Below are 25,238 nucleotides of genomic sequence, written 5' to 3'. Positions count from 1 at the left end.
CGTTCGTTGCCCCGACTCCCAATGCCTTCCGTTCCTTAAGGCCTGGACATTCTCTTTATTTCGTGCCATATATATATATCCTTTACACTGTCGCCCATTTTTCTCTCCCCACGCGCATCGTCTCTCGATTCGTTCCCGGCATGTCTATACTGTGTTGTCTTTATTTTCCGCCTTCTTTGCACCCCGTCGCTTTTCTGTGGACGTTACCTGATCACACTTTTCGAGTGTTAATTTTTGTTTTGTTTTTTTATAGCAGGTAGAAGTGCCCGCGACATCCTTGTGATTATCGTGATCGAGCGTATGCGAGCGCAATACGCGAGCGCAGTCACGTAGGAAGCTGCGGTCGCACGCTTCCTAGGTGGCTTGGGGAACCAACTGATACTGTTATCCGAAAGAGTTAGTGCACTGACCGCGTCGCCGCGCTCGGTGCTATATACGGTTCACGTGAGTGCGGCAACGGTGATTACTTACTGCTTTGACCGTGTAAGTAACGTGACATGTGCCCGACTCCTGCACCTGCGGCAGACACTCGTCACCTGCTGCAGCTATGCCCTATATATGTAGCGTATATACTCGCGACGTTAGGCACAAGGCGCTACGACACTGTGACCGCTGGATAACGGTCAGTTGCTCAAACTCAACTGCTGCAGTAACTGCATCGCAGGCTAGCTGCGTTGGTTTGTTTAATTTCACCTTTTAAAAATTTTTTATACGTATGTCTATTGGCAAAGCTCCCTAATTAAAAAGAAATAGTAGAGGATAATTGTCTCACACAGTCTGTAACATCATTGCCGAACAGCCGGTGATACGAAACGCGTGAGCTTCCCCTCGCCTGTTCAAACTTTTCGATCGAGCGTGCGTTGTGTACGAGATCGTTTTGAGCGTGAACGCGGGAGCGCGTGGCTTTTAGTACACTACGAGTGCAGCATATAGCGGCAGTGCAGAACCGTTGTGCGCGTGCGTGACGAGAGTAGCCTTCCTTTGCGGCGCATTACGTCATCGGGGCACTCTCATGTAGTTCGCTCTAGGCAAAGCTATCGGCGGTCTTCTTTCCTTCAGTGCGGGTCGCAGCTAACTCATAGGCCACACTACGCAGCTGCGAGATGAAACGGTGCGTTTGATCTCGCAATTGATTAGTTATTAGTTAATAGCAAATTTATTAGTACGGGAATTCTATGCAGCGAGAGAAACAGGGTGCCCGAAGGAAGCTACGGACCATTTTTTTCATCATTTAGTTCAAGTTTGTAAACAGTTTAGACACAATTACAAACTTGATAGCTGCTGACTGGGATTAACCGCTGTTTGCAACGGACCACATGGTGAAACGTTCTTCGGCCGGAACCATTTCTTCGTGCGATTCTACACGGTAGTAAATTGTAGACAGTTGGCACGGAAGTTTGCCTGCTCTCAGGTTTCCCAATTCTTCGCAAACCAACGTCACCGCTAGTCTGCTGTGGCAGTACAAATTGACGTTCCACCACGGCTCCTTTCATGAACCCCGATATAAGTTTTTCAGAGGCTAATGCTTGTTTCTCAGCCGTAAAACATGGCGTAGCAGACGAGTACGACGGCATCACGTCATGCGCGCGAAGTAATAATTCCTTTACGCTGCACCTACTGAGCATGCGCAGAACACTTCGGCGCCACCGTTAGACAGCGCTGACAGTACCGAATGCCATAGGCTCCCGTACTCACGCTCAAAAACATCTAGTGCACTTGCATGCGATCGCGTGGCCCAGTCGCGCTTAGTGATTGTGGTAAGCATACTGTGTTTGGAAAAAAATTTAATAATAAACGTCCCCAGCGCGGAAGTGTTTCTCTAGTGCTCGACACGAACAGTTATAGCATTGAATGGGCTTAGTGGAAAAACAAATGCGCCGGTATGTCGAGTTTCGCACTATCGGCGAAGAGCAGCTAAACGATTTCAACAGTTACTTTTGGGCAATGGCAGATCCACCCTCTATGCTACCCTGTATCCGCCCCTGCGTATTACCATTCTAGATTTTTGTATTCATCTGGGTCCATTTACAACAAATGGAAGAGGCCGAGGCAAAAGCTTCTGTGACGCAGCTCGAAAGGCCTTCGCCCCGCTGTAACACAGGAAACACGGTAGGTTACGCGCATGACGAGGAGAAATAAACGGAAAGACAGGGAGGTTAGCCAGTCCTCAGACCGGCTGGCTTGGCTGCCCTGTGCTGGGGAAAAGGGGTAAGGGGAATAAGATAACAGATGTAAGTCTGTAATCCAATATAGATGAGCTGTGAAAGAAAGTGACTGCAGACACACTAGATTCATAAACAAAGCGGGAAACACTGAGTATGATACTAAATGAGGGATTGAGCAAGTAAGATGAGCTCCGATGGTGGTACGCACGTGAATGCCAGAACCAAGGTAAGAGTTACGTAATCTAGGCAACGAATCCGTGATCATTTAGTGCCCGTATAGCCAGCTCTAAAACGAGGCGTGCGCCAATGAATGCTGCTAACTCTAGGGAATTTGTGCTTTCTTTAGGTAATTAGGGAAATGTGTTTTAATCGACGGGGATTTCACGCTAAGAGTCACGCGGTGTATCTTGCTGACACGACGGCGTCTTCTGATTTCAGTCCCCGCAAACTACCTTCGCATTAGCTCGCAAGAACTGCGACTTCTGATCGTACAGCAGTGCAGTGGATGCTCCTCGCCAAGTAAATGACCGGGTGCGGATGCACATGGGCCCTTTAATGAAGTATCGCATTTCCTGTGTTCTCTGAATGAAATACTTATCTGTTACCAGCGAAACAAATGTACGCTGAAACAGCAAACAAAACAGCACAGGCAATTCTGGGCGTAAGCGGACACGTGCACCGGTAGCACCAGGCGCGACAACGCGGTCGTGGTGCTGAACAGCCGGCTATGCAACACGTGTACCAAAGCTTGGAGCAGGTGGAGCAACCTTGCAGAGAGCCCCGTGATCCTGTGTTTGGGAGTGTTTTGCTTTGGAGGAAAGAACAGAAATTGGCACGCATATCTGCGTGCTTCGCTGTAAATGACGCATAAGCCCGTAATTTAAGTGTGGTGATGCTACGTCAGTACGCGTCATACAACAAATATTATTAACATCTTTTAAGTTGGTGTCTTGAAGTAGCCCACTATTTTAACAACTGCACCCTGTAAGGGAGTTGCCGCACCTACTTTCTTTACATTTCAGATAAAATTCCGAGTAATCTTTGTACTTCGTTCTTTGTGCAAAACAACTATATATGGTCAAAAACAAGGTATATACGTGCTGACATCTTTCGTTGAATATGGGTTTTGAACGGAGCTTAGAAATATAAATATAAAATTTGCAGCCTGTTTGCATAACACAAACAAAAATGTATCATTTGACGTAATAGTTCTGCGGAAACCCGCAAGGCGAAGAGATCCACCTTTGCAGCAATTGCTACGATTGGGTGGATGTCTCATTTTCCCTTAATTAAAAATGTATCATTACCGAAATCATATTGGCGAACAGCCACATTTTCACAGATCTAGGGAAATCCAGGGTAGCTTTTTATCCAAGTTAGGTGGAAACTGCCTTCGGAGGTCGACAGCACTGGCGCCAATACTCAGTTGTGCGTGCTGTATTATATGGTGTTTCTTTTTCTATCGTTGACAGAATTTTCTAAAATTACTCGTGGCTTGTAGCACAATTCTACTTCATGAGATGGATTACTCAGCGGCGGATTTCATTCGGCCGGGAAATCAAAATGAATGTTTCACTAGTCAACAAAGTTTCGTTAACTAACTTTTAAGTTACTTTACGACACATATTGTAATTTACGTATTGTAGCCGGTGCCTTCGAAAGTCAGACCCACATCGAACGAATTCTGAGGATGGCACTATTTCGAGATATGCGTTTCAAAAGTTTGCAACGAAATGCACTGGTGTTCCGGTAATTTTTTACCGTCAGTGCATAAAAAGGCGTTTTATTAAAGTGGAAGAACAGTGAAATATTACCGCAAGTTTGACAGCGCTTATCTAAAAAAAAATTCACGCAGAAACTCCTCCAGGAGTTGTCTAAGCATGCTTAACCATTGTGCCACTTGCCTATTTCCACGCAGCCCGGTGTCATTATCAATATTATGGAACTTGATCCGACCAGCATAAACCCTTATCAACCTTCGTCGGTCGTTCGCTTATCATGTTAAGGCAGGTTTAATTAAGATATAGTTCATTAAGGCACTCGAACCCTCGACCTTTGGTATAAGGTGAATTAGCGTTAATTTAGCCAAGCTGTCGCAAAACCACATTTGCTGAGGGGGGTATACGCAATGCTTTGTTGGTGGACTGGGTGCTTGTTTTGAGCTTGTTCTTCAAACGCATGCTGTTCTGTGTGTTGTATAGGTGATTTCAATGAATGTATGCACTGTTCGCTTCACTTTGCTGAGCGCTTGTAGCCCCTGCCTTACGTGGGTACGAGCCAGTGCAATTTTTGCTTCGTTACGGGCTATGAGCCATTCATTGTCTTACGTGACGGACGAATTTCTCGTTGGGTAGGCATATAGAAGTGCCTACGCATTTAAAATTGGTGCTACATTAAAAAGTTGTTTGAAGTGGATGTGCCTGTGAAATCACTAGCTTCCATTCGTATGCTGCAATATGTGTCCAGGAGTAACCTCATGGTTACTCCTGGATCTGGTGTCATTGAAGTTTCACTAACTGATCATTATCCAATATTCGTGCGTATAAATCCCAATATGAATATTCCAGATATGCATGTTAAAAGAAAAAAATCTCGACAAAACTTCATTTGTTAGAAAAAACGCCGCAGTTAATTGGTATCCCGTTACGTCGCAAAATAATCCAGAAATCGCCTTCGAATTGTTTTGAAATATAATTTCTAACGCTATTTCCGAATCAAGCACAATAACCACGAGTAAGAAAAGGTTCGCTTTTCCTCGTTGTCCGTGGATGACTGATAATCTTCTCAAATGCGTGCGCAGAAAAGATAATCTTTATAAAAAAACAAAAAAGAAGCCATTTAATTCGACCCTGCTCACTCGTTACAAGTGCTACTCGAATATTTTGAGCAGGCTTCTTAAAAACGCTAAGAAAGAGTATTATGAAAATGAAATTGACCGTGCTGGCAACGATACTAAAAAACAGTGGAAAATTATCAATGAATTTTTACATAGAACATCGCCAAATCCCGCCATAACTGCTATTCAAGTTGGGGAACAAACCCTTAATAATCCTTCAGCCATTGCTAACGCCTTTGTCGATTCTTTTCGCCCTGACCAGCCACGTCTGTCAGTTCACATCGACAAGGCTTATCATCGTTTGCCACACAGTTTTTTTCTCGGTCCAGTTTCCCCAGAAGTGCGCATGACCATTCTGAGCTTAAAGAACACTGGAGCTGGTTTAGATAACTTCAACTCATCTCATATAAAGCTTATAGCTCATCTTATCAGTGACACACTCTCACACATAATAAATCTAATCTTCGAAACTGGCGTCTTTCCTAGCTGCTTAAAAATCGCGAAAGTCATTCCTATTTTCAAAAAGGGTAGCAAGAACTCGTTATTAAACTACCGCCCTATATCTATTTTATCATTTTTCAACAAGATAATTGAAAAGTTATTCGTAGTTCGTTTAACTAGCTATTTCACAAAGTTCAGTATTTTGTCCTCTAATCAATTTGGCTTTCGATCTGGTTATTCAACTGAATTAGCGCTCATTACTTTAACTGATCATCTTAAAACAGCCATTGACACAGGTAAATTGGCTGGTACCTTGTTTATCGATTTTTCTAAAGCATTCGATTCATTAAATCATGACATACTTTTTGCTAAACTAAACGCTGTTGGCGTGTGTGGTCCAGCACTTTCCCTTATTCGCAGTTATATACATGATCGAAAACATATCGTCTCTATTTCTGATACACATTCGCGTGCCAAACTAACATAGGGGTTCCACAAGGCTCAATACTAGGACCAATTTTATTCCTCGTGTACATCAATGATTTTCAGAATACATTACACATTCCAGTTGTATTTTATACGCTGACGACACAATTTTTTCTTCTAACACTTCCTTGGAATCGCTAATATCTTACCTTAATGCCGACGTGGCTAAAATCGTTAATTGGTGCCGAGATAATATGCTCAATATTAATGCTACTAAATCGAAATTTAATTTTTTCATCCCCGCAAAAAAGTATACAGGAGAAGCCATGCATTAACATTGGTCCGACTTCGCTTCAGGCTGTTGACCATGCAACATTTCTTGGAGTTGAACTCGACAATCATTTGAAATTTACAACTCACATATCCTTATTAACCCGTAAAGCAGCATATGGTATCAGAATACTAATCAAAGTCCGCCCCTATTTTCCTATACGTATATTAATTTCACTCTACTACGCATTTATTCACAGCCACATCTCTTACTGCATTTCTTCTTGGGGTAATACTTACGCAACTCACTTGGCACCCCTGCAACACACACAAAACCAAGCTTTGAGAATAATCAGTTACAGCCATTTTTCATGTAGTGCTCTGCCATTACTCCGCACATATAATATTTTGTCCGTAGTGGATTTAAATAAATGTTGTCTTAGTGTCCTGACGTATAAATTTTGTCGAGGAGAATTACCAATTTCGTTGATATCAAAAGACCAAACCCCCCATTTCACTGGCACTCGATTTCCACACCATAATAACTACCTCCTACCGAAACCAAGGACTAACTACGGCAAACTTACTGCGAACTTTTTGGCAACATCAATATGGAATTCACTGCCACCCCCATTAAATCATCTCCTTCCATTCATTTAAGAGGAAAATTCGTCACCATTTCTTGGGAAAGTGATTGTGTTGTATATTTTTTTTTTACGCTTCTGTATGTTGAATAATACTCCTTGGATCTGCTTTTCGTGTTTATAATTTATTGTTATTACTATGACTCGACTTTGTTAATACTTTCTGTTCCTAGGATTGCTACTGCTGTGGTTAACCGCATTAAGTATACTTTTTCTATGTAATTATTGTTGGAGGTCCCTCCCCAGTCTTTGACTATGGGACCTCCTAGAGTTACTTTTTCTGTAAACATTTCAAACGCATCAATAAACTGAAACTGAAACTAAAGTGATTAGTTATAAAGTTAATTAGCGAAATAGTCTCGGTCGATTATGAAATCTTATCTTCAGTAACAAATGTCCTCCTCTTCGGGTAATCCAATTCGATGGGTAGATTTGTGCTCTATGCCACAGGCGATTTTTAAAAAAAATTAACGTAAGCACCCGGTATAGGTGCTTTGTTCTAAATTTGCAATTTTACTAAGCATATTATCTATTCGTTCCGGTGTGTAATGAATATGAAAGCTCTTCAAATGCACTGGTTACTCCGTAGTACTTAGCGTACATGTTAACCAACTCGTAGCAAACTTAGGGTACGTGGACTTATACTGACGCGTTAGTAATTTCACAATTGCGGGAACACCTGGCCCCTTCGCGTGTAACTGCTCTAGTCCTTTACAGCAGGGTCCGTGGACCGGAATTGAAGTAGTCTACGAGAAATAGTATACAAGCAGGGTTGAAGGCGTTTCAACAAGTTGGCGGTTTGAACTATAGTTGGCACTTTATTTTGACCGTATGCCATGCGCAGCGAACAGGGTAGGAGAATATACCGCGCATGCCTTTGTCATGCCCCGTATGCTGCGCTAGTACACGGTCGAAGCGCTTCTCCCCCGAAAACGCATGTATCGCTCACTTCGTCAAACTGAAGTAACTCGAATGACTCGCCCTGTACAAGACCCCCCCCCCCCCCCCCTTTTCTTTTTCCTTGTGTTGGGGTGGCGTTGTTGCAACAATTCGCTCGAACGAATATCTAGGATAACTCATTTCGTAAATAAAGGAATGATGCCACGACGTTTCCTATTCCATTTCTTTTCTTTCGCTGCGCGGGTCTTGACCTGGCCGTCGTGGTGGTGGGTGGGGGCGCGGCTATTGCAGCTCGCAATACAGGCATTAGTTCTGCGTGTGCATTGAAGGCGGCCGCAGATAGCATCTAGCCCGTCTGCACAAGGCCAGGGCGAAGCAACCGCCTCTTCTCGCGCAGCGATGCAGGGGATCGGGGCGTCTTCGCGCCCGCATCGCAGCCAGCGATGCCGGCGTCGTTTGCCCGCACGTCAAAGGGCGAATCAGAGCGGCTCGTATCCGATTGTCCGCGCCGCGATGCTGGGCCAGCGGCTGCCCGCGCGCGCGTTGCCAAGCGCTCCGACCTTGTTTCCGGCGCCCTCCGCGTTCACCGACTTCGCGAGAAACGAACGGCCGCACCCATGGCCGCACCACATTATGCGATGCTGATTCTTCCCTCCTCCTTCGGTGCACTCCTCGAGGCAACGCGCGCTTTTCGGGCGAAACTCGGAAAATTGTTTCGCGGGCGCAGTCAGCCAGCCATGCATACCGCTTGCTGCGCCCACGCTTTATGAAATTAATGTAGCCTTGAAAGGGAGCCGGGTAGCTTTTGGTGGCGCGGATGCTCTAGATACGCTGTGTATAACGCGGCCGCATTTTCTTTTTTTTCTTATTGCGGGGTATCCGTATCCAAGAAACATCGTCAGCTACCTTGACTCGTTTCTTTTCATTTTTGATCAGTTCGGGTTTCTTCAGAAGCAAGTTAGTTTGCAAAGATGTTCATAGTGTTGGCCGACACGTACTGTCCGCCAATATAGTTCGAAACTGCAGGATAGCAAGCTGCCTCTGGTTTGTTCCGACCAACTTGAGTGGTGGGTAGGAACTGAAATAAACGTGCGCATTTCGGCGTAAGTTGTCCGAACGCTTTCACTGCGGAAAAAGCTACTTGGCCGTCTTGCGTGACATTCAGCCAGAAATCTGTCGGGTCCGCACTTAGTGGGTTCACGTGCGACCTATGCGCTGCCTTTGTTTTCAGGTTGCCAGATGGCGAGGGGGTTCGCATTGGTCTTCAGTTTCGCGCTCCGTAACCTTTTGCACAACCATTTTTACGTGTCATCGTCTTCAGTCCGTATCAGTTTTTTGCGCGGAATTCATGGACACCTCGCGGTTCACTTAGATCAATCCGCGTGAGATAAACGCAGTAAACAATTTAAATAAACCGTCCTCAGATCGTACATTTTTCGAAGAAACGTAAACTATAGTGAGACGCTCGGAATCTGCATGTCTGTTTCTGTTGTGAAAAGACGTGTGCGGCCAAAAGGCCGTACACGATAGCGAAATTTCAAGACAGCGCCAGGTAACGGGACGACAAAGGGAGAACACAAACGCTGCCTAAGGAGTGGTACGTTGATCAGAGCAGCTGTGGTTCTCAACAGCATTTGCACAAGCGAGCGCGAAAACACTTGAGGTCGTCGAGTTAAAACAACTCGGTTCAAGTGGACAATCGCAAACAAATGGACTCCGAGTAGGAAAATTCAGGCCTCACGGGCAGCGAAACAGCAAGATGGTGCTCGAGTTGTATAGGGCTGGAACAACGACATGCTATCTATAGCAAAGAACTGCAATATATAAAACACCTAATAAATTCTACATCTCATTTCCAGTGCGAACTGTCCCGTAAAGCTTTAGGGAAATTGCGAGGGGACACTGCCTAGCTGCCGTCGGGGACAGTAACTATCGCTCAGTGCAAACATGTACACTGGTCAAGCTTGACTAGTGGGGAGGGGGGGGGGGGGGGTAACGCGGACACCGGCCAAAGACATTAAAAGAAACCAAGACATTTCGGCTCCCAGCCGAAACGTCTTGGTTTCTTTCAGGCACGTACCCAGGATTTCTTTTCGGGGGGGGGGCCCACCACCTCCATCATCATCATCATCATCAGCAGCAGCAGCAGCAGCAGCAGCAGCAGCAGCAGCAGCAGCAGCAGCCTGTTTTATGTCCACTGCAGGACGAAGGCCTCTCCCTGCGATCTTCAATTACCCCTGTCCTGCTCCAACCGATTCCAACTAGCGCCCGCGAATTTCCTAATTTCATCGCTCCGCCTGGTGTTTTGTCGTCCTCGATTGCGTTTCCCTTCTCTTGGTACCCATTCTGTAACCCTAATGGTCCAACGGTTATCTAACCGGCGCATTACATGACCTGCCCAGCTACATTTTTTCCTCTTGATGTCAATTAGAATATCGTCTATACCCGTTCGCTCTCTGATCCAAACCGCTCTCTTTCTCTCTTAACGTTATGCCTAGCAATCTTCGTTCGATCGCTCTTTGCGCGGCCCTTAACTTGCGCTCAAGTCTCTGCCCCATATGTCAGCACTGGCAAAATGCACTGATTGCACACCTTACTTTTCAATAATAATGGTAAGCTTCATGTCAGGAGCTGCCAATGTCTGCCGTATGCGATCCAACCTATTTTTATTCTTCTGTGAATTTCCTTCTCATGATCAGGGTTCCCTGTGATTAATTGACCTAGGTAAACGTACTCCTTCACAGTCTCTAGTGGCCGACTGGCGATCCTGATCTCTTGTTCCTTTGCCCGGCTATTTATCATTATCTTCAACTTCTGCATATTAATATTCAACCCCACTCATACACTCTCTCTGTTAAGGTCTCCAATCATTTGTTGTAACTCGTCTGCATTGTTGTTGAATAGAACAATGTCATCGGCAAACCGAAGGTTGCTGAGATATTTGCCGTCGATCTTTACTCCTAAGTCTTCCCAGTTTAATAGCTTGAATTCTTCTAAGCACGTAGTGAATAGCTTTGGAGAAATTGTGTCTCCCTGTCTGACCCCTTTCTCTATAGGTATCTCCCTGCTTTTCTTGTGTAGAATTAAGGTAGCAGTAGAACCTCTGTAGATATTCTTACGTGAAGGACGAGTCAGTAAGACGAGAAACTATTTACAGATTATATTTACAACAACGGTTGCAGCTCTGACCGGTTAGATTCACAGCGCGAGCCCAGTTCGTTCTTCTTCCTCTTTTCTGGAGTGATGGCGCCTACGCGCCTCGTTCAAACAAACAAATACCACACGCATGTAGCAATATTTTCCAAGCTTTTTACGTAAGCGTTCTGTACTCCTTGATTACGTAGTGGCTCTACGATTGCTGGTATCTCTACTGAATCAAATGCCTTTTCGTAATCTATATAAGCCACATAGAGAGGCTTATTGTACTCTGCAGATTTCGCGATAACCTGATTGATGACATGGATGTGATCCATTGTAGAGTATCCCTTCCTGAAGCCAGCCTGTTCCCTTGGTTGACTAAAGTCCCGTGTTTGAAGATTATTTTGGTAAATATTTTATATAATACTGGGAGTAAGCTAATAGTCCCATAATTTGTCAATTCTTTAACGTCTCCTTTTTTGTGGATTAGTATAATGTCTGCATTCTTCCAGTTTTCTGGGACCCTTGCAGTCGATAGACACTTCGTATAAAGAGCAGCCAGTTTTCCAAGCATTATGTCTCCTCCATCTTTGATTAAATCGACTGTTATTCCACCTTCTCCTCCCGCTCTTCATCGTTTCATGTCTTGCAGGGCCCTTCTGACCTCATCGCTAGTTATAGGAGAGTTTCTGTATCCTGTTCATTACTGTTTCTAAGTGAGGTATCGTGACTCCTCTGGGTACTGTATACAGGTCAGCTTAGAATTTTTCCGCTGCTTTTACTATACCTTCGAGATTGCTGATGATATTATCCTTCTTATCTTTTAGTGCATACATCATGGTTTGTCCTATGCCAGGTTTCTTTTCTTACTGATTTCAGGCTGCGTTAATTTTTTACGGCTTCTTCAGTCTTTCTCATGTTATAGTTTCGAATATCAGTTATTTTCGCCTTGTTGATCAGTTTTGACAGTTCCGCGAGTTGCGTAACGCTGTGCGGCCACCAGTCCCATACAACGGCGTAGAGCGCAGGACTCTGCGATTCTAGACGTACTGCGCTCACCGCGAAAGGTGAGCGCAGTACCCACATAAGCACAGCAGAGAAGTGGCTACGTGAGGCGGTTCGACCGATAACTGTAGAAGCGTCATTCAAAACAAGTAATTGTTCTCCACTTCCGGCGGCGTTTTCTCTACTTCCTTTTTAAATAAAAAGATGTGGATCCATAACTATTCTCATAAACAACGGTTAACTTTTTTATTATTCGCTTTTGCTTGCAGTTTGGTTGTTGCCTTGGCTCTCTCCCTTAGTAGATCGCTTAATTTCTCAATTCCTTGCGATTTTTGTTTCCAGTTGCCAATTTTGCACGAAAAGTGCTATACAATTAGGGAAAAACAGACGAGGTAACGGGCGACACTCATCTTGCTTATGGGCTTAAGGGTTATTGCAGGGTTTCATGATGGACGCTCTTTCACATTATTTTATTTCCCACCTTATCTAACCCATATCACGTGTATATGGTTCCGGGCATCTGCCAGCGTCGCGGCGAGCCGTAACTCAAGGAAATAATGAAGCAAAGGGATAAGTTAAACGCAATTGGCGTTTTCTCCCGCCTCAACTCGTTCCATGAGAGTACAGACCAGCTGAGTAACAGCCGCATCCCTCTCCTGGTCCCAGGATCAGCCTAAACAAAGAAGGTTGAACTAACAAAAGCAACAGCTATGCGCGCGACGGTTGAATAGATGGTGACAACTGAACGCATCTCGAGTTAATCGCGCGGGTGCGGAATCTATGAGAAAACTGTCCTTCACATTACAAGAGATGCCGATAACTACCGCCATCTAAAAGGAGTGAAAAAGGCAGCATAATGCTGACCGATGAACAGCTGCCAAGTCTCAACATTGATCTGGCGGCGCTTTAGGAATGTGTGAGGAGTGGTGGCGTGGGTGGGGAGGGGGGGTATGCCACTTGATTTCGGGGGGGGCCCGGGCCCCCCCGGGCCCCCCCTTGGGTACGTGCCTGGTTTCTTTTAATGTTCTTCGTCGGCGTCCGTCTTACCCTTGACTATGAGCAATACCGACCATAGGAGTTTTCGTCGAACTCTTGATTGCGAACATATGCACTGTTCCGCGGTACAAATTATAAGTAACATCAGCACTCGCCGCACCCAGATGGTCTCCTTCCTGTAGCTAAGGGCTGGCAAAATACAACGCGGCTTAGATTCGGTGATTTTCGAAGAACCGGCGTGTTCAGCACAGTATGGTCGATGGTATAGTCGATCGTGTCTGAACTGTCTCGTTTCACAAATCCACGATACATACATTGTGTGGGATGTGTGCATACATAACACCATGCGCGTATATGTAATGTTGAGACAACACAGTTCGTGTACAAAGGCGTTTTTCTTGTCTTTCTTTTTGCAATTTGCTAATTCATCTCCCTCCTTCCTTTAGCACGAACGCTCGCTCATGCGGATTATAGAGCTTTGGGAGTAGATGGCCCCTTGCGCAGTGTGCCCATCTCCGTACTAAAGTGTTTGCCCTCTCTGTGTCCGGTGCAGAAAGCAACAGCAGTCGGCCAGCAACGGTCAGCGTAGCGGCGGCGGCGGCGAGGCCGGAGGTGCGGTCGCGGCGGCCTCCAAGGCTGCCACCGAGTCTGTGGCCATGAAGGCGCTCTTCTACCTGCTGCTTTTCCTGGCCGAGGTGCTGCTGTTCGGCACCATCACGCTGCTCATCTACTGGATCTTCAACTACCAGGGCGGCGTCGCATGGGCCAACGACATCAAGAAGCAGTTCAACCTCCACTACATCCTCATGACCGGGGGATTCATCTTCCTCAACGGACACGGTGATTACATCGCCTCAATATACGCCTTTCAATAAGAGCTGGTTTGAAAAAGCCCTGGGGCAACGAAAAGGGCTGCTATTTCTGTGCTGCGCTCCTGTGGCGCTCGCCATAGCATCTCCTCCGCGGATATACCCCTGCTGACATTGGAAGCTATATATAATGAAAGCTGCCATTGTGCATACGGCACTTAGGATATAATTTTTGTGAAGACGTACGGACCGAGAAGTGTAGCACGATTCAAGTCGACGGTCTTTAACAAAGTCTCATCAGAGCGGGACATAGCTGAGTTGCTGTCTTTTTCGAACATGAAGCGCAAGGCTTTATCATCGCGATGTATGGGAAGTGTAGCTTCTCGTCGATCACCACCTTCGCTGAAACTTCGGTTGCTCTGTACAAAGAATTTGCGCTCATGCACATATCCAAGCTGTAGCACGTATGCGCTAATTAAGGTCGGCTGAGCAACATCGAACATACTATGGGAGCCGTAAGACCTTCGTGGGCGAAGAGGGAACGCAGTTGGGGAAACGTGGTTATTTGTGCGCCACTATATATTGCATAATATGCGATGTTGGCTTACACGACCAGCGCGTATGCACTGTTCAACCAGATATGATCACGACAAGCGGTCTGCAAGTGCGGTTCTACATGGCGGCGTTTCTCCTTTTCCTGCAGCGATGCTGGTGTACCGCAGCTTCACCTGCTGCAAAAAGATCTACAACAAGCTTCTGCACACCATCTTCTTTGTGCTGTCCATATCGGCCATCACCATCGGCATAGTGTCCGCCTTCATGGCGCACAACAGCAGTGCTGACCCGAAGCACTTTTACAGTTTGCACTCGTGGATCGGCCTCGGAACTATGGGACTCTTCGCTTTGCAGGTACGATGTTCGTGGTGTAACAGCGCACTCATTTCCATAAGGTGTAATCGGCTGCCCCTTGACGGTGCTACTGCACAGGACGCGCAATGTTTAGTGAACTAGTGCAATGAGAAGGATAACTGAAGGATAACTGCATGGCACACAATCACGTGCCCAGCACGCGCTTTCGACTTGCACGTAGTGTTTGGTAGGGAAGCGCGCGAACGCGCGCCACTATACGACACGGAAGAGTCCTTGCTCAACACAAATGAAAACCGTGGGGCCTTCGACCTTCGTGAAGAAGCCTTCGTGCTTTAACCTTGCATGATGCCGCGGAGAGAGGCTCGGGGACGTTGAAGCGCTTTAGGATGCTAACATGCTTCCAGCCAAAACTTCCGAGCGCTTCCGACGCACTAAAACGTGACTTCCACATACCAAGTCCAGCTTCCAATTCAGCATGTTTCTGTCCCCCGCAGGGGCGTCTGCGTCAGCAGGCGTTTGGTGTGTTGCGACACCACGGACCCGAGCACACGAGGGTCGGACCCTCCCGCGTGTAGCCGTGCGCGGCTTAGCCGTGTCCGGGGAAAGGGGGATCCTGGAGGTTGAGCCGATGCTGGGTGTTTGGACCTTTAAGGCCCCCCGGCGGAGGCAACACACCTCTTCGGCCTCGGCTTCACATAGACGGCACCTCCAGGCTGACCCACCTGGAGGAAATCGGCAGTCACCTTTTCCTGTCCTTCTCTTCAATCTTCGTCTTTCTCTCTCACTTTCAATCTTTCCTGTCTTCTCTTCGCTTCTTATTACTTCCAGACTTCCAGGTGGCGAGGGTTAACCTGGTGTAGTTATCCAACCTTGGGTATCGTATATTAGGTTATAGCGGCGATGCATGGCTGGCGTCTGCAGGTATTTTCCCGACCTTGTAGCGTCCCCTTGTTGGGCTCGGTGGTGGGTGGCCACCATCGCCGCCGAATTTTCCAATTTTTTATGGCTGAAGCTTTTCCCCTATTGCCTGATCGCTCCCTGAAGAGGGGGCGCACCGATGAACCTTTCAGCTTTTTTATGCAACCAAAAGAGTCCTTCCCGAAATACCACGTCGTTCACAGCCAACACGAAACTAAGACAGTCCGAATGATATCACCTTTTCTTGTAGCGAAATCCCTGACTGAAGCAATAGGCCCAGGGTATAAAGTAACAAAGATGGGAAGCGGTGATCTTCTTCTCGAAGTCCGCGACAAGCCACAGTACGACAGACTCTCAAAACTTGTAGCGTTTGGGGACATTCCCGTCTCAGTAGGCCCACACAGGACGATGAATACAGTGCGCGGGGTCATCTCGGAAGATGACCTTCTGGAACTTAGTGAAAGTGAATTACTAGAAGGATGGCAAGAACAGAACGTTGTCAAGGTGCAAAGGATTAAAATAAGACGAGATGACAAAGAAATACCAACTAGGCACATTATCATAACTTTTGGAACCAGCATTCTTCCTGAATCAATCGAGACCGGTTACTGCAAGCTACGTGTCAGGCCATACATTCCAAACCCACGTCGATGTTTTAAGTGTCAACGTTTTGGGCACGGGTCCCAAACCTGCAGAGGGCGTGCTACTTGTGCCAAGTGTAGCTCCATCGAACACTCTTCTGACGTTTGCAGTTCAGCAACCCACTGTGCCAACTGTGAAGGAGACCACCCTGCTTACTCGCGATCCTGCCCTTCGTGGAAGAAAGAAAAACAAATAATAGAACTCAAGGTGAAACTAAACCTGACTTTCCCAGAGGCCCGCAAGCGTTTCCATTCCAACAATCAGACCAGTCCTTCTTACACCGATGTGGCACGCCGAGGGGCAGCGCCACATCGTTCGGCGGCCGCCCAAGTCACTCGGAGAGTGACGACGGTCACGCCATCCGCCCCCCTGACTGGAACAGCCAGCGCTGTTCCGTCTCCCGCAAATGAGGGCCAGCAGGCCTCCGGGCCTGTTGAACCCAGGGCCACTGCCGATGCAGATCGGCCCACCACTCCCGCGAAAGTGCCCGCTCCGCGGGCAGTATCCACCGCCTCAGAAGAGGTGATGGATACGAGCACAAACCTGCCGTCTCAGACGCCCAAGGAGCGGCGCAGCTCCCTCGAGCGCGCCCGCAAGATAGAGAGATCTCGTTTCACGGGGCCTGGAAAGGTCTCGTGAGATAATCTAATCTATTATTCTTAGACACACAGCACAAAACACATACATTATGGATACACAGATAATACAATGGAATGTCAGGGGTTTACTCCACAACCTAGACGACATTAAGGAACTCTTAAATAAGTATAATCCAAAGGTGCTGTGTGTCCAAGAAACACATCTCAATCCTTCACACACGAACTTTCTCCGGCAGTATGCCATATACCGAAAAGACCGCAAAGACGCCCTTGCCTCGTCTGGCGGTGTGGCAATAATTGTAGAGAAGGGTGTTGCTTGCCGGCAATTACAGCTTAAAACACCCCTAGAGGCAGTTGCCGTCCGTGCGATACTCTTTAATAAACTAGTAACAATTTCCTCACTATACATCCCCCCGAACTGCCATCTTTCAAAAACAGAATTCCAAAGCTTTTTTAATGAACTGGCCGAACCTTATATTGTCGTCGGAGATTTCAATGCACACAACACTCTTTGGGGAGGCTGTCGTTGTGATGCCAGGGGACGCTTAGTAGAAAGCTTCCTCTTCACTACAGGTGCCTGCTTACTAAATAATAAAGAGCCTACATTCTATAGCGTGGCAAACAAAACATTTTCATCGATCGATTTAAGTATTGCATCTGGTACACTCGTACCGTATCTTGAGTGGAACGTGCTCAAAAATCCATATGGCAATAAAATCAACAAAACGTGATGAATGCTCTTCATGCGTCCCCCACTGGAAAGTCGAGTCAGCCGACTGGAAACGCTATAAAGAACTCACCCGCATGGCTTGGGAAGACATCTCTACACTTTCTATTGATGACGCAGTGGCATATCTGACAGCATTTATTGTTGATGCGGCGTCACTATGTATCTCTGAATCAAATAGATCGCCCTTCAAACGACGTGTTCCCTGGTGGAATGCGGAGTGCAAAGAAGCTCGTAAAAATCAAAATAAGGCGTGGAGTCTCCTTCGCGAATCTCCAACTGCCGAGAATCTGATAAATTTCAAGAAAGTAAAGTCACTAGGCAGAAGAACACGCCGCCGTGCCAAGCGGGAAAGTTGGCAAAAATACATCAGTAGCATCAACTCATATACAGACGAACAGAAAGCCTGGAATAGGGTCAACAAAATAAAAGGCCGCGAAACTCACCCTCTACCTTTAGTAAACACACAAGGAGACACTATTGAGGACCAAGCTGATTCGCTAGGGGCACATTTCCAGTACATCTCGAGTTCATCCCATTACTCAGATACATTTATAAGATATCAGCGACAAGCGGAGCGACAACCTCTGAACCGGAAAGGAAATAAAAACGAACCTTACAACCGGCCATTTAACATGGTGGAATTTCAGGCTGCACTGCACTGTTGCAATAAATCAGCTCCTGGAGGCGATCGAATAGTTTATGAGATGATTGAACACCTACACGCCGAAACACACAAAACACTGCTATTACTCTTTAATTCCATATTCTCTGCCAGTTACATTCCATCTGCCTGGAAGCAAGCAGTCGTAATTCCTATTCTCAAAGAGGGCAAGGATCCAACTTCGGTCTGCAGCTACAGGCCTATAGCCCTCACAAGCTGCCTATGCAAACTCTTTGAGAAAATGGTAAACAGACGCCTAATTCATTATCTTGAGAGCAACAAAATACTAGACCCCTTGCAATGTGGTTTTAGGGAGGGTAGATGTACAACAGATCACCTTGTCCGCATGGAGGCGAATATCCGAGATGCCTTCGTGCACAAGCAGTTTTTATTAGCGGTATTTTTAGACATGGAAAAGGCATACGACACAGCCTGGCGTTTTGGAATTCTTCGTGATCTGGCTGGTATGGGCGTCAGAGGCAATCTGTTGAACCTGATTCAAAGCTACCTCTCCAACCGTACGTTCCGTGTGAGGGTTGGCCAAGTGCTGTCTCGTCAGTTTACGCAGGAAACAGGCGTGCCACAAGGTGGTGTGCTGAGCTGTACGCTATTCATCGTAAAAATGAATTCCCTCCATAGGGTCATACCACGAACAATGTTTTATTCAGTGTATGTGGATGATGTACAGATAGGATTTAAATCATGCAATATTTCTATCTGTGAGCGACATGTACAGCTTGGCCTAAACAAAATATCTAAGTGGGCTGACGAGAATGGATTTAAGTTAAACCCGCAAAAAAGCACGTGCGTTCTATTCTCTAAAAAGAGGTATATTACCTGACCCTGTTGTCCATCTTAACGGACAGCCGCTATCTGTCAGCCACGAACATAAATTTTTAGCAATCGTCTTAGACTCTAAACTAACATTTGTCCCTCACCTTAAATATCTGAGAGCGAGATGTCTGAAGACAATGAATTTACTAAAGCTCCTGTCCCGTACATCTTGGGGAAGTGACAGGAGATGCCTTTTGAGCCTCTACAAAAGCCTTATACGGTCCCGCCTCGACTATGGAGCAATAGTATACAGCTCTGCTGCGCCTAGTGCTTTAAAGGTGCTAGATCCCATTCACCACTTGGGTATACGCCTGGCGACAGGCGCTTTTGGGACAAGTCCCGTAGAAAGCCTGTATGTGGAGTGTAATGAATGGTCATTACATCTCCAAAGGACATATTTAATTTTTTCCTATGCACTCAAGGTTAAATCAGACGTGCAACATCCATGTCACTCATCTATTCGTGAAGTGTCTACAGCCAGGTTATTTCGTAACCGCCCAACTATTAGAGCTCCGTTGAACCTTCGTTTGATAACACTGGCAGAAGAAACGGGTGTCTTAGTCCCGGAGAATTTCCTAATGGCACCCACTCGCCTGCTCCCACCATGGGAATGGCAGACTATTGAATGCGACGTCTCTTTCGTAGAAATATCCAAGAGGGCACCAGAAGCACATATACAATTCCATTTTCGTGAACTTCAGGAGAAGTACTCCTGTACAGAATATTATACAGACGCTTCCAAGTCCTCTAAAGGAGTTTCCTACGCAGCTCTGGGACCTTCATTTTCAGTATCCGGAGCACTAAATCCACACACAAGTATATTTACAGCTGAAGCCTACGCTATACTGTCGGCAGTTCAAAACATAAGGCTCAAAAAACTTGTTAGGGCTATTATATTTACAGATTCACTAAGTGTAGTCCGAGCCCTACTTAGTCCAAGAAAATATAAGAACTCAGTTTTGAGTGAGCTGTTCAGTCTGTTGTGCTCCCTCTATATGTGCAATCAAGTGATTGTCATATGCTGGGTACCTGGTCACAAAGGTATAAAAGGCAACGAAGCTGCTGACGAAAGCGCTGGGTCAGTAACTTTTAGCGATGCAGATTCAAATATCCCCATCCCTGCCACAGACCTAAAGCTTTTTCTACGCAGTAAATTGAGGAATCATTGGCAAGGCGAATGGGACAAACAAGCAATGAATAAGCTTCACATAAAACCAAAACTGGGGAACTGGATAAATGGGAAAATAGCAAGGTACAAGGAAGTACTTCTTTGCCGATTAAGGATAGGCCACACGTACGGCACCCACTCTCATCTCTTGATTGGGGGCGATCCTCCAACTTGTGTTAAGTGCGGCAATAACCTCACAGTACTCCATGTTCTTATTCAGTGCCCTGCAATAGAAACAGAGAGGAAAAAGTATCTCCCTGCCGCATATCGCGAGAATTTACCCCTTCACCCTGCATTTTTTCTTAGCGATGAACCACTTTTTAATTTGCAAACAGTCTTAGAGTTTTTAGCTGAAACGGACACCCTGAAAATCATCTGGCCAGGCAACTTTTAAGCACACGACTAACCGCCCTGCATTCAAGGGCTCTCCTGAAACTCTGGTGTCAGTGTTATGTTTTATTGCATCATCGTTTAACGAAAGCCCATTGCCATAGCCCACATCACATCGTAGTCACCGTCATGATTTTAGCACTTATATATTCCACTCCACTTACAGCGTCAGTTTTTTTAGGCCCTTTTACAGCCATATCACAGCTACCATGATGAGTTCATTGTGCATGTCATCCAGAATACATCTTCAACATTACCACATGTCATGGCGCTCTTTGGTCAAACCTGGCCCTTGCGCCATAAAACACCACACATCATCAGCATGTTTCTGTCAATCCGACGTGGGCGGGACAAACGTTAGGGTATCCACGGCAGCGCAAGATCTCGCATGCCACGTACGTGGCAAGCGTACGTTTGTACCACGAGATCTCACAGCGCATTGACAACTCACAAGGTCCAAATGAAACCTCGAAAACCCTATGCTACGTCGCCTTTGATAACATGGACGACTAAAGAAACGCGAGCTGGACACCAACATAAATTTATGTCCAAATTTTCCGCATTACGGTCCTAATTTAGACCACACGTAGCTTCTTTTTAACCCGTTCCAGAAGCGAAAGAATAAACTCCTCCTCGTCCTTGTATACTGGTTAATCCTCGCTCCTAACCTCCCAGTTCATCGTGGGGTTCGTGTCGTTCCTGGTGCTTCTGTGTTGCGACAAGGCCACCGTCACCTACCGGCAACGCCTGGTGCCGATTCACACCAACTTCGGCCTGATCATCTTCAGCATCGCGGCGGCTGCCTGCGTTACGGGCCTCATGCAGACTGCCAAGGGTAGATTCAAGTGAGTGCACCACGCCCGCGCGGGTTGCCTGCTGCGGGTAGTGTCGTCGGGTTCGCTCGAGGAGACGTAGTAGGACAGTTGCGTGACGTATATGTTACGCAAAAGTGTCATGTCTGGGCTTGTCTTCAACGATCGAGCAGGTGTATCCAGACATCAGTGGCATAGCCAGGGGGTGGCACACCGGGCCCGCCTACCCTCCACCTCCCGCAATTTTTTGTTAGTGTGAGGCATGCCCCGCCCTTAAGAGGAAGCTTTAGCTCGGGTGCTCCTATCTAAATACATGTAAAATGAGAATTCGTTTTTCTCGGCAACGACTGCACCAAATTTGACGGGGTTTGCTGCATTTAAAAGAAAAGCTTAAAATCTAGTGACTGTTTGTTTCGAATTTTCGATTTAGGTCCTCAAATATTTATAAAAATTTGGCAAAAATCGCAAATTTTCAGAAAACGAAACTATCAAGTTTACAACTCCGTAACTCAGCAAGAAAAAATGATATCGCAATTCTGTGAATTGTACCTGATAGCACGTCTAAAGCGGACAAAATTGGTATGTTACACATGAACCTCGAAAAATGGAGTAATGTGTAATTACAACTTTTGCAGAACCCTCGTAAACAACGTAACAAATTCACGTAAGATGTAAACTGACATATCAAATTTGTCCGCTTTGAATGGTCGAATGGATGCCGTTTACAGAATCGCGATATCTGTTCTCAATGCAGAGCTATTAGTTTGTAAACTTCGTGCTTCTATTTATTTCATGTCTCAATTTTTGAAAATCCTTTTAACAAAATTCAAGCCCTAAATCAATATTCCGCTTCCAACAGTCACTAGAATTTAACTTTCTCTCTCAAATTCAACAAATTTCATTAAAATCGGTTCAGGGGTTATCTAAAAAAAAAAACGTTTTTGCGTTTTTACATGTATTTGAATGGGCCGCGTCGGAGTTGGGCCCGAGCTAAAGCTTCCTCTTAATTCCTCGCCATTCCCGGTCAAGTGTGTGCCGTCCTCCTCCCGCCCCCTTTTTAAAAAAAAAAAAAAAAAAAAAAAAAAAAAAAAAAAACCACCTATGCCACTGCCAGGTATGGATATAAGTACGGTCTATATGTAGCTTTGGCTTTGGGTGCATGGGTATGTACGCGCGCGTATCTGTACAATCTTTATAAGAAACTGTACTTCACATGTAGTTGTATAATTAAGGAATAGATACTACTGTGTCCCGTGACAACTGCCCCTTCCCACGCTTGTTATGCTTCACCGCGTAACATTTTTGTATTGAGGCAAAGCTGACTTTTGGGAACCGGCATTATGCAACGTGCCGTACTTTCCGAGCTTCGAAGCCAATCGCGAGGACCACAAAGACGGAGTCAGTGCCACTGCTTACGGCGGCGAATTCTTTCAATGAAAAACACGGCGCCGAAAGGCAAGAAGCTTTACAATGAACGTTGAAGCAGCTAGGCCTAGCGTTTACCGCGGTTACGAGGTAATCAAAACGGCGGCTGTGGTGGCTTTGATTAAAGCAGAGTCCGGAAAATCGGACGGCAAAGGGCTCTTGCGCCCGAAATTTCACATTCTTAGACATTGATTATATGGGGTACGTGATATAAGGCCGCGGAGCCATCGGGCGTCCGGAAAGTCGGCCATTGACTGTAAACTCCTCGATCCAGCCGACGACACGGCGTCAAAAGACGATTCATTACGATCCCTCTCTGTTACGCGAGCCAGCATTACTGCGGCTTTCGTTTCCTTTCAATAAAATTACAGCGAATTTTCCCTGATAGAAGCACAAACTCCCCGAGTGTTTCCATACTATTCAAAATCTCTGAGAATTCCCGGTTTTCCCGGTTGGTAGACACCCTGTGTAATCTTAAAATGGTTCAGAAAATGAACAGTTTGCTTTCCAAAACGTTACAAGGTTGCACCTCAAATTAGCATCCCAGAAGTGATAATTCTGCTTGCTCTGCCTCTTTATTGGTTGGGCGCTCTTGTTGCTGTTTCGCTGCACGTGTTCAGAGTTCTAATCGCTTCTATGGTTTTGGTTGATGCCTGTGTGCAGTATGCACAGTAGCTTATTTCTCTTCAATTTGTCGTTGCAGTGGTGTAAATGGAGCACCGAACTACCAGGATCTTCCCGAAGAGGGAATCTTCGTAAACACCATTGCCATTGCCATCATTGCACTGACAATCCTCCTCCCACTGCTGGTCAGAAACAACCTTCGTGGTGGACAGGCTGTGTTCTCTGTCAACTAGGGCGGCAGAACGTCTTCCCCGCTAGACGGCACCCTACGTGTTGTCGCTACAAAAAGGCGTTTTGCGACTCTGCTGGAAAATGATCTTTTTACGAGACTTCCGAGGGGTGTAACAACTGCGCGGACCAAGTTGGCCGTACAGCAAAGGCAGTCTGCACCCCATGTCTTGAGTGCACACGACAGATGTGTACATCCTGACCACCCTCCACAGGTACAGCATGAGGTCTGGTGCAAGAAAGATCAGTTTTTAGCACTATCGTCGCAGGTACGACAGAACAATTCCTTTTTATTTCTATGTGTGGGGGGTCAGGGATGGGAAGAAATAGTTGCGCAGCTGTACTTTTATTGTGCATGTTTTGCTTGAAACAGACTACGACGTCTTCTGTCTGGTATTTGTCAAATGTGGTCATGGTTTGTTCAGAATGTCTTTTTTTATTCGCCAAACTTTGCAATCGGGGAGGGTGGGCACTTGTCACACAATGTGTTTTGTTTGCTGGCAAGTCTTCACTTTGACACTATGAAACGAAATTTAAGTCAAGCTGGGTTTTTGTACCTTGTGGCAAAATGGGAGTTTACAGCTTGAGAGATTCCGCATGAAACTGCCACCAGGAAAAATCTTTTCCTGACTGACATGCCGAGTGCTATAATGAACAGTGTTGTCGCATTTTTTTACTCATTTCACATGTGTAAACACACCCTCATAATGCTCATCTTCAGTAATGTTTCAAAACTTTTAAGGCCTGTGTCTCAGTGATGTCGCAATGGGATGGTAAAGTGCATTTCATTCCCACTTTTGAGCCAAGAATGGCTACTATTACAAGCAGTAATGTCCACTGTAGTTTCAGCAATCTCTGCGACTGCAGCTACTATTTAAAACTTAAAGTGGGTGGCCCTGCAATGCACGACCATTCTTTGCGAAACTGTCATGGGCGGAGGTCCTGTTTCATTGTCATGCTATAGCAGTATTTGGTTCTGATATTCTGAAACCATCCAAACTGCACTTGCCGAAACCTATAACATTTCCTGGCCTAGAGAATCTTTGCTTACTGCAAGGCTGTTCTCCTGGGTGCCTAATTTGTCTGAGCCAAGAGGAACTTTATTAAACAGATTTTTAATACAAAATGTTTTTCTTTCTCTCAAGTTCCAGCTTGCATCAGATGCACAACCAGCCAAGAGCAGTTTTACTTAAAGAAACATGAAAATCTCGGCATGTCAAAAATGTGTATTGTTTTTAGTGCCTTCACAAAATGACTGTTGTAGTATGCGCTGCACACATTGTTTGAATGCTGTTGTACAGACCCAGTCATATATATGAGAATGTGCAAACGGTGCAGAGATAATTTGTGACTGCTGGGCTTCCTAACGGTTTCTATGATGCAATGGCTGAAATACTGTGCATATAGCAGCATTTGCTTAGAGGCTGTTTCAAGCCCACTGTCACTTGTAAGCACGGTGGCTGCAATCTAATTACATTGTCAGTGCATTCTACACAACTGTGACTGGGTGTGTACACTATTTTAAGTTGCATGAGCCATGTGGTTCATTTTTTTTGTACATACATCTCAAAAGTCCTGTTTTCGCAAGCTAATAAAACAATTGCATGAAATTTTGTGTATATACATACTATACCTGGCGAGACACATAGCATGCTCTTGTAACTTGATGGCAAAGTATAACATTAAAGTTCTACCTTCTTGCCAGTG

The 25,238-nt window shown here is 45.9% G+C and overlaps 1 protein-coding gene across 6 annotated transcripts in view; it reads left to right on the top strand.

Annotated features, from left to right (window-relative positions):
• The window catches only part of LOC126541323 (uncharacterized), a 165,754-nt gene extending 140,519 nt beyond the window's left edge, over positions 1-25,235 (top strand). For all 6 annotated transcript variants that reach the window (XM_050188065.3, XM_050188066.3, XM_050188063.3 and 3 more), the window contains 4 exons: positions 13,375-13,661; positions 14,334-14,539; positions 21,118-21,287; positions 23,383-25,235. In XM_050188065.3, coding sequence (XP_050044022.2) covers positions 13,375-13,661; positions 14,334-14,539; positions 21,118-21,287; positions 23,383-23,536 — 817 coding nt within the window. In that variant the 3' untranslated portion in view covers positions 23,537-25,235. The remainder of the gene's footprint in view (positions 1-13,374; positions 13,662-14,333; positions 14,540-21,117; positions 21,288-23,382) is intronic.
• The last annotated feature ends 3 nt before the right edge of the window (positions 25,236-25,238 follow it).

This window comes from Dermacentor andersoni, chromosome 2 (genome assembly GCF_023375885.2).
Source record: "Dermacentor andersoni chromosome 2, qqDerAnde1_hic_scaffold, whole genome shotgun sequence".
Taxonomy (NCBI): Eukaryota; Metazoa; Arthropoda; class Arachnida; order Ixodida; family Ixodidae; genus Dermacentor; species Dermacentor andersoni.
The sequence above is the reverse complement of the archived record's forward strand: the minus strand, read 5'-3'. Positions and strand labels throughout refer to the sequence as shown.